This window comes from Eschrichtius robustus, chromosome 1 (assembly GCF_028021215.1).
Source record: "Eschrichtius robustus isolate mEscRob2 chromosome 1, mEscRob2.pri, whole genome shotgun sequence".
Classification (NCBI taxonomy): Eukaryota; Metazoa; Chordata; class Mammalia; order Artiodactyla; family Eschrichtiidae; genus Eschrichtius; species Eschrichtius robustus.
The window spans coordinates 73,935,440-73,945,694 of NC_090824.1; the positions used below are offsets into that span (position 1 = coordinate 73,935,440).

The window sequence follows — 10,255 nt, forward strand, 5'->3', positions numbered from 1 at the left end:
AGGATTTGTGTAAAAATGATTTGTTAGGAAGTGCTCCCATGGGGGGAAAAACACTAGGGGAGATAGAAAGTGGGATCAGCACAAGATGGAGGCCAAACAAGAGTGCCATATCAAGCCACATGCCACAGAAGACAACTTCGGTGGCTCATCCCTGCAGGGAGCTTGACATTAGCACTTGGAGGGCAGCTTCAGATGAAGGGTGGAGGTTATCATAATACTTGCCCGCTGGGAAATCAAGACGCTTCTCTCTCCTTCTCTGCAGGACTCAGATGGAGCACAGTCCCATCGAACATCCAACTGCAACTGTGTCCAAGGATGCCTCTTTGCAGGATGCCAAGAGAATTTGAGACTCTTCTCAGAATCTTCTGACTCGTCTGCCTGTGATTTCCGGCCTGAGTTAAGTGATGCTTGTTGGTGATGCGTGAGTACTTTTCAGAATGCTTGAGGATTTAGGAAGCTTCAAGAACGGTTTTACCCTACAAATAAAGTGTGAACTAGGAGTTCAGAAAAAAAATGTGTGGACTGAATTAAGATCATGATAATGCTCATGTGTTTCTAGTTATAGCAGAATCAGTGTCTTCCTGGTGGGATGAGTGATGCTAGTAAATGTTATTTATCTGGTGATCAAAGGTGCTTAGAGAAGGAACTGAGGATGTTTAACAGAGAACAGAGCAGACCAAAATGGGATGGGTAGGAATGATAGAGCTGTGTTATCGTTTGAAGAGCTGTCATGGGGAAAAGAGAATTGACTTGATCAATGGTGCTCCTTGGATAGCTATAAGACCAGTGGGGAAGAGCTACGGGGAGACATTTTTCAGCTCAATTTAAGAAGGTATTTTCAAATGCCCAGAGCTGTCCATAGATAAAAGATACTGCCCTAAGAAATAGTGAATTCCTTAACACTAGAGTTATTCAGACAGAGGATGGAAGATCATTTTGCAGGGGTGTTGTGGAGGGAATTCAGACATCAAATAGGGATTAAAGTTAGATGATATTCCCAACCCTGAAATATGATGATTCTTGTCCTTGATAAAAATAAAGGTGAACTTGCTGGAAAACCAAGAGAACTCTCAACAGCCAGGGTCAGAACAAAAGCCAGTTGAATAAAAGCTTAGTGATGGCATGAAACTAATCACTGCTTCTAAACCGAGTCATATTAGAAGAAAATGAGCTCCTATACTTGTAATGAGCCTTATTTATGACAGTTTTGCTGAAATCAAATAGTTCATGCTTCAGCTGAATTTAAGTGCAGTGACAATTTACTTAATGAGTCTTCTGGAACAAATTGTTCTTAGAATCAAATTGGCCAAAGTAGAAAGGAAATTATTTACAGTACTGAGATGTTTTCTTTAAAGCTTAACAGGATACAGTATAGTGTACCAAAACTCCCACATCTGTGTGCAGTTGTGTAGGCCAGAGCTATCTCTAGGTATTTTCCATGTCTCTGAGTACAAATGAAGATTAACAGAGATTTAGAAAATTTGAGAAGTCAGAAAAAGATATACTACTGTAATCTACAGGGCCACACATGGAGCCTATTTAGAGAGTCAAGCCCTAGCTCTGAGTTTACTCTGCACATGTGTCCTCAAGAGTCTCTTGGTTAAATATCTCCAGGACAAATGGCTGGGTCATGAGGTAGGTATATATTTAACTTTCTAAGATTGGGAACAATATCACACTCTTGATTATTGTAGTTTTAAAATAAGTTTTGAAATTAAGTAACATTTGCTCTCCAACTTTGTTCTTTTTCAGAGTTGTTTTGGCAATTCTCGGTCATTTGCATTTCCATATGAAGTTTAGAATCAGTCTGTCAATTCCCAGAAAAAGGCCAGCTGGGATTTTGGTTGGGATTGTACTGAATTTACAAATTAATTTGGAGAGAATTAACATCCTAACAATGTTGAGTCTTCTAATCCATGAACAAGGTATCTCTCATTTTATTTAGGTCTTTTAAAATTTCTTTCAACAAAGTTTTGTAGCTATCAATGGACAGGTCTTTCACATATTTTGTGGGGGTCTGAATTGCTGACTGTAATTGTGGGTTTGTCTACTTCTCACAGTTCTATCAGTTTTTGTTTCATGTACTTGGAAGCACTGTTATTAGGTGCATAAACACTTAAGATTGTTATGTGCTTATGTGAATTGAGCCTTTTATCGTCATGAAATGACTTTCTTTATTCCTGGTAATATTCTTTACTTTGAAATCTACTTTGATATTAATATAGTTCAAACTTTCTTTTGATTAGATAGCATGGTGTATCTTTTTTCATCCCTTTGTCTTTTTTTTTTCCTTTTCTTATTTGGTAGGGGGAAAGGGTACTACCATTTATGGACTGTTTGATGTAATGATTAAACAAGTTTTCTTTTAGCAGTCAACTTTGGTTGATTTGGTACAACTGTATAGTTGTATCATTGTTATTCATTTGCTACAAACTAAGTTTTGTTTTTATTTTGGCTGCGTTGGGTCTTCGTTGCTGTGCGCTGGCTTTCTCTAGTAGCGGTGAGCGGGAGCTACTCTTCATTGTGGTGCCAGGGCTTCTCATTGCGGTGGCTTCTCTTTGCTGCGGAGCACGGGCTCTAGGTGCACAGGCTTCAGTAGCTGTGGCACGTGGGCTCAGTTGTTGTGGCTCACGGGCTCTAGAGCACAGGCGCAGTAGCTGTGGCTCATGGGCTTAGTTGCTCCATGGCATGTGGGATCTTCCCGGACCAGGGAACAAACACGTGTCCCCTGCATTGGCAGGCGGATTCTTAACCACTGCATCACCAGGGGAGTCCCCCTTTTTCTTTTAACTTATTTGTGTTTTTATATTTAAAATGCATTTCCTGTAGGTAGCATATAACTGGGTATTGCTTTTTTAAAAAAATCCAATCTAATGGCCTTCAACTATAAATTGGAATGTTTAGACCATTTACATCTGAATTTGGACTGTAGGTACAATAATATTGAAATGAATATTTAAAATATTCAAATGCAGTTTGAATATGAACTGTGGATTCGGGCGATAATGTTGGGTAGATGTTAACATTTTCTTCAGATTCATAGACAATTTGTCACCCATCTCAGCTAAGGAATATTTAACATGGACCGAGTTTTCATGTTGTCTTCCTCCTGCAGATTGCTCAAGATGAAGTGACATATATTTTTGCTTTAACATTCCTATTTCTAGACTTAAGGGATGCACTTCTGTTTTCATTTTTACTTGCAACATTAACCATGCCCATATCAAAACAACTTCCTTGTACATTAAAATTTCTCAAGTTTGTAGATGAGTTTTATGGATTGCACTTAATTTGTCTGCTTTTTGGTGATAGAGAGAGTGGCTCCTCCTGTAACTCCCAAAGAGACATCTTCCAATCAGACTGCAGGCATGGGTAGCCCTAAGAAGTTTTCCCCTGGAGAGCTAATTCAATCTCTGGTGTATAAGTTTATGGCAACTTCAACCACCCAAGTGGCACTTCTCTGAATTGAGTGCATTGTCCTAGCCTTATCTTCAGGCTATGACAAAGAAGTGGAGAAAATGGTGGGAGGAGGGTGGAGTCAAATTGGAAGTGAGGTGGCATGTGGTAGAGAGAAGGCATAAAGAACATTGTGCACAGATCTGTGGAGCTGTGACATAGACATATGTATGGGCAACTTAATATGTCTCTGAGTTCATCTAAACTCAGAGTTCATTGAGCTTCTTGGATGTTTATACTCATATCTTTCATCAAATTTGGAAAAATTTTAACCATTATTTTAAAAAATATTCTCTCTGTCCCTTTCTCCCTTGGCTCCTTCTAAGACTCCCTTGATCCATAAGTTTGTCCACTTGATGATGACCCACAGGCTCTGTTCACTTTTCTTCAAACTTTTTTCTTTCTGTTTCTCAGAGTTGATAATTTCCATTGTTCTATCTTCAAGTTCACTTTCTTCTGCCTGCTCAAATCTGCCTTTGAATCCTTCTAGTGAATTTTTCATTTCAGTTATAGTAATTGTCAGCTCAAGGATTATTTTTTTTTTTTACGTTTTCTGTGTCTTTATTGATACTTTAATTTCATTCACCAATTGTTTTCCTGACTTTCTCCACATTTTTCTTTAGTTCTTTGAGCATCTTTAAGGTAGTTATTTTAAGGTCTTTGTCTAGTCTATCTGCCAGCTGGTCTTTTTCAAGGTCGGTTTCTGTTGATTTTTTTTTTTCCCCTTTGACTGGCCCATACTTTGCTGTTTCTTTGTATGCCTTGTGCTTTTGTTGTTGTTGTTGTAGTTGAACACTTGACATTTGAATGTAATAATGTGGAAACTCTGGAAATCAGATTCTCCCTTTTCCCCAGGGTTTTCTGTTTTTTAAAAAAAATTTTGTAGGCTGTCTCTGTGCTGGGGATCAGCCTGAGGAGTAAACCTAAGGTCTTCTTAGGTCTTTTCTGAGCCTTGAGCTTGCACATTTACTTTGTAAGTTTGCCCGTATATACAGTTTTTGTTGTTATATAAATTTATTTATTTTATTTTACTTATTTTTGGCTGTGTTGGGTCTTCGTTGCTGAGTGCAGGCTTTCTCTAGTTGTGGCAAGCGAGGGCTACTCTTTGTTGTGGTGTGCAGGTTTCTCATTGCGGTGGCTTCTCTTGTTTCAGAGCATGGGCTCTAGGTGTGTGGGCTTCAGTAGTTGTGGCACACAGGCTCAGTAGTTGTGGCTCGCGGACTCTAGAGCGCAGGCTCAGTAGTTGTGCTGCACAGGCTTAGTTGCTCCGCGGCATGTGGTATCTTCCTGGACCAGGGATTGAACCTGTGTCCCCTGCATTGGCAGGCGGATTCTTAACCACTGCGCCACCAGGGAAGCCCTATACAGTTGTTTTTGAATGTCCTAGTCTTTAATGTCTGGCTCCCAAAAGGGGAAAAAGAAAGCAAAATATGAAGTGTGTGGGGGAGAGTGTCAGCCTTTTATTTATTTTAATTACTATTATTTTTAATGATATATTCTTTTTTTTTTTTTTTTGGCTGCACTGTGCTGCTTGCAGGATCTCAGTTCCCTGACCAGGTATTGAACCCAGGCTACAGCAGTGAAAGCCCAGAATCCTAACCACTAGGCCACCGGGGAACTGCCTAGTGTCAGCCTTTTAAATTCCCCCAGAAGTCTCTTCAACCAGCAGAGGAGAGGCTTGCAATAAAGGGGGGAGGTGCAATAACAATGACTGCCTCTTTGTCTGCACTTCTGTGATCAGAAGCAGCAATCAGCAGTCAGAGCACTGATCCCTGATATTTGGAGGATAAGGTCCTTTTAGCTCAAACTGGCTCCTGGAAGCTGTATGCAGGCTCCTCCAGGGACAAACGCACAGCTGTCAACCTACCAGGTGGCTAAGAGTGGGGGATGGGTAATTGCTACTGTGCTAGGAACTGAAATTGACTGAAATTAACTGCAATTTACTATCCAAGCCTTCCCCTGGCAGATTCTGCTGGTGCAGTTGTTGTCTAGGTGGGGATATAGATTCCTGGCCATCTTCCCAGATTCCTCTCTGTGTATACAGTTTTATAGGCTGCAGATACCTCCAGGAACCTTCTGTGAATCCAAGAACAAATTCGGAAAATAGAGATTCAAAAAAGATGTGAAGGGACTTCCCTGGTGGTGCAGTGGTTAAGAATCTGCCTGCCAATGCAGGGGACACGGGTTCGATCCCTGGTCCGGGAAGATCCCACATGCCGCGGAGCAACTAAGCCCGGGCACCACAACTACCAAGCCTACACTCCAAAGTCTGAGAGCCACAACTACTGAGCCCGTGTGCCATAACTACTGAAGCCCACGCACCTAGAGCCCGTGCTCCGCAACAAGAGAAGCCACCACAATGAGAAGCCCGCAACGAAGAATAGCCCCCACTCTCCGCAACTAGAGAAAGCCCGCGCAGCAACAAAGACCCAATGCAGCCAAAAATAAATAAATAAATTTATAAAAAAAAATAAAGCAAGATGAAGAAATATAATACTTTCAACCATTTTAAAAAAAAAAAAGAAAATATGTGAAGACAATATTGTCAACCTTCAGGGTTTCTGGCATCTCATTCTCTGTTCCTGCTCTGTATCACCTCTCTAGGGTTACCTCCTCCTTAGCTTTTAAGTACTTGGTGCCATCTTGCTCATTATCTCCTTCCCTAATAACCTTAGAAAGGGTCTGATGTTAGTCATTTACGTAAATGCTTATTCTTCTTTGCTTCTTTTCAAACTTGAAGATCTCTCCAACTTTAAGCAACAGCTATCCTGATTTCTCACTCTTTGCGCCTATCAAAATGAAAGCAATCTGATCCCAACTATATGTGCTTATTATAAATAATAATTGACTTATTATTCTTTAGGGTGAATGATTTTCAGCCATCGTGTTTTTCAGTGAGACTTTTGCATTTTTAGCCTTTCGTTTATAAACGTGAAATGGAAGGTTTTGTCCCCAGTTTAATTTGGATTGCACCAAAAGCAGACCCTCAGACCAAAATTTGGGTGCAAGTAGTTTCCTTGGGAGACGAACCAGGGGAGAATCGTGAGGGAATGGGGAATGAAACAGGGAAGGGAGAAGAGCCAATAAAGTGTGTGTTTAAGAGCAAACTCTTGAACTGTGGGCTAGTGCCCACTGCTGGGCACCCTCTGAAACGTTGTATAGAACACACTCTGGCATTGTCCCACCAAGTGACAAGCAGCTGGAGTAGTGATTCCCCAACTCCCACCCCTTATTGGGGTGGGCTGCTCTGCAGGCACTAACTAGTTCTACGTGCAGAGCACAAAACTGTGACCAGAGAAAGCCCTTAGGGAGGGAGACACACGTGTTTGAGTTTGAAGCATTCAGTGTGTATGGGAATTGTCCACTGAAGATGCTTGTGACTTCAATGTGGGCCAAGGGGATATGGGCGGGATACCCATAGGGTCTGCTACTGTCCCTGACTTTCAGGCATCAAGCGTCTAAATTCATTGTATGAGAGATAATAGCTACTGCCCTGGCACATATCTGTGGAATGCTGAGTTGTATGAATGCAGGTAGACTAAATCTAGTCTCTTAGGATGGGGATCTGGGGAAGAATGAGGACCCTAAGAGCTGGTCTTTCCCCTCAGACACCTCCGGCTCTGTCGTGGTCCTTTTCTGTTGTGCAAAACCTGGGGTTCAATTCCTGCTTATGGACTAGCTGTGTGTTCTCAGAGCATTTTCCTTCAATGTCTCTAAGTCTTGGCTTCCTTAACCATAGAATTAATTAGAGATGTAAACAGCAGGCTCACAGAGATGTTTAGGAGATAATCTATAAGAAAGCATTTACTAGTGTGCTCAAAATGCATTTCCCCCTTCCTTACAGCCCTCTCCCTTCCTACCTTTAGTTCCTTCCCTTTTCCAAGACTCAAAAGCACATATTTTATTTTCTGGCAAAGCTGACATTATTTTAGCTGGTTTTATGATAGTTTCATACCACAAGCCCTCTTTTCTGATGTCCTTTATTATTTCTGGCAGTGAAGGTTTTGAACTAGAGTGTGTATTTGGAGCATAGACTCGTCATTAATAGAGGTGTTCCAACACAGTGGCCCAGAACCACATGGGGCCTGCACATCAAGAGGCAAGCCTGAGCTCTGAGCTCATGCCCCTCAGAGGTGGGAGTAGAAGCCAGCTACCACGATGATTGCGCCAGTCATGTAGCTGGCGTCTGGAGAGCACAGGAAGGACACCAGTCCTACACAGTCCTCAGGCCACCCCACTCTGCATGGAAAGAGGAGCTGGGGCTGAGGGTGGTGACACTTCCCCATGAGCCCCGGACTCCTGTGGGATGCTGTGAAGTCAAGACCCCGAGGGGATGTGTGAAGGGCTGCAAGTGGAGATATATGGGCTCTGCAGGGACTTTTGCTCATCCCAGAGCTAGGCGGGTCATCAGATCTCAGAAAGAGGAACGGGTAATAGCCTGCAGAGGGATGGTGTATGATCTTTTATCCATCATAAAGGTTCTGGGATCATGTTAATCCAAATCTACAAAGGACACTGCCTCACTCACAACCTGCCTCTGTATTTCATGGAGTCCCTTCATATGCTCCCAGAAGGCGGAGTCCTCAAATAGCTAAAGGAAAAGTCAGAAGGTTAGCGCTGCTGGTACAGATGGAGTCACGTGGGCTCCACATCATGCAGGCCTGTGTCTTTGTGGAAGGGCTGCTAGGGGACACTCTGGGCTGGTTCCCTCACAGAGGACTGAAGTCCTGATTCTGTTGTTGATCCCAAAGGCTGTGGATCAGAGCATCAGAATGAGAGTCCACAGGTCCAGGTCTAGGAGTCCAGGTCCCTGTTGTGCATGGCCTGGCATGGAAGGCACCCGAGTGCTCAGTGGGGCAGGAGCGCTCCTTGGTCCTCACCACTTGGCTGAAGACTCCTGGCACCAGGCAGATCACCCAGATGTTTGGTGCCAGTTCTTGGTGAGTCCCAGCAGGGTTGTTTTACTGACTTGGTAGGCTCCTAGTTTCTGTGAACAGACAAGAAAGTAGATGACACGTATGGGAACTGGGAAGGAGAGTTTCAATTGAATTTCTAGGCCTGTGCCTAGAAGTATATCCCTTCAGCAGCAATTGCAGAGATCATTGATAATGTCATTGAAAAAGGATAAAATGCTGCCATGTGTATCCTTTCTGGAGAAGGAAGATCTGAGATACCCACTGATCAAATTTTATGTAGGTGTGCCCCACCCAGCAATGGCCTGCTCTGGGATCTTCCTGGACCTCTCCACTTTTCTTGGCAAATGGGGTTGTGTCCTTTCTCCAAATCTAAAGCCATAGAACTTCATACTTACAGCTTCTGGGCGTACACCCCAACTGAGGAGACCAGAACTGCAGAGCTTCCCCTGGGAAGAGAAAGAAGGGGTAAATCCAGATAGAGCCACAGATGAATGAAGCAAATACAGACAGCTGGGGCATGAACAGAAGTGGACACTGAGGACCATGAAGGTGAGCAGGAGGCGTTTAGGTCAGGATTAGAGCCCCCTCCTGCCTTCCTCCAGCCTGTCTCCTCCGTCCAAGAGCATCCTGGGGGCCAGGACCAACTTTTAGTTTTCATGCCACACTTGAATGCTCAATAGCCACTAAGGAGTACTAGTATGGACACTTTTTAAAATATGATCAAAATTTGCCTTTATTCTAGACTATTAATCTCTTTTCTGGCTTGAGGGTGTTCTATACCAGGCATACTTAGGAGTAATATTAAAAGCACTTACCAATAGAGCTTTTGGAATCTCAATCCCAGAAGTTCCACGTTCCCCAGGTTATGGTTTTAAAACAATGGCTCTCCCTCACCATGGCCACCAGCTGTTCCCGGTCCTCACCCTTCCCCACGTGGCACACGGTGCCCATCACATTCAGGTCCACCCCCTTCAATGCTGCCACCACCAGGCCCACATTCTGCTGCTTCTGGCTGCTGACCACCACGTGGGCCCCATCCTGGACCAGATGCCGGGTGATGGTGAAGCCGATCCTGGGAGCAGAAATGGAGAGGATGTGACATGTCAGCTTTGGGCTGAGACCATCTCTTCAGGTTGTGCTTCTTTCTCTGAGACCTTATCCCCTGTCCCCTGCCATTTGGATTCTCTCCACAGCCCAGAGCTGATAATCCCTCCCTCTACCTATGGGTGGTCAGAGGACCAGGAGTGATGGGGTGAGTCAGGGCATGAAGCAAATATCCCAGAGTCACTCGTCACCCAATGGACCCCCAGGGAGGAGCTCAAAACCACTGTGGACCCTGTGATCACAGTAACCTGATTGACCAATGTCTTCCTGCTGTTGGCTCCGCTGCTGGTCTCCTCCAGGACAGTGAGACTGCAAGGGGTAGGAGGCCTAGGCCGCCGTCTTAAACATGCTGGCCTCTGTCTGGGTTACCCTCTTGATGAACTTGGCCTGGGGAGGTCTCTGATAGAGGTCATGACAGATCCAGTAGGTAGCTTCCCGCTTTCCTCTCTGCTAGCCGATTTCAACGACCTCTTTCTGCACCTGCCCATGTTTCCTCACACCTCACATGTTCCTCTGCCAGAACACTCTTGAAGAATACCCTCTTCTTCAAGTCTCTGCCCCGACCCCCAGCCCCTGGCTCTTAGATTGGAACACAGTTGGCATTATCTGTGTTTTCTAAGTAACTAAGAAGTGTTTGCATTCTTAATTTGCCTATTCATATTGTTTGTGCTAAAAAAAAAAAAAGTTCATAAAACATTCTCTATCTCATAGTTTCCAAACTATGTTTGGTCTATGAAGACTTTTTAAAAAATATTTATTTATTTATGTATTTATCTATA

At 43.6% G+C, this 10,255-nt stretch overlaps 1 protein-coding gene across 1 annotated transcript in view; it reads right to left on the reverse strand.

The window, feature by feature from the left end:
• Window positions 1-9,964, reverse strand: part of LOC137760039 (dehydrogenase/reductase SDR family member 2, mitochondrial-like) — a 31,537-nt gene extending 21,573 nt beyond the window's left edge. The window contains exons 1-3 of the mRNA XM_068536961.1: window positions 9,957-9,964; window positions 9,697-9,785; window positions 9,267-9,445 (exon numbers count right to left, since the gene is read on the reverse strand). Coding sequence (XP_068393062.1) covers window positions 9,267-9,445; window positions 9,697-9,785; window positions 9,957-9,964 — 276 coding nt within the window. The remainder of the gene's footprint in view (window positions 1-9,266; window positions 9,446-9,696; window positions 9,786-9,956) is intronic.
• Between the last annotated feature and the right edge of the window lie 291 nt (window positions 9,965-10,255).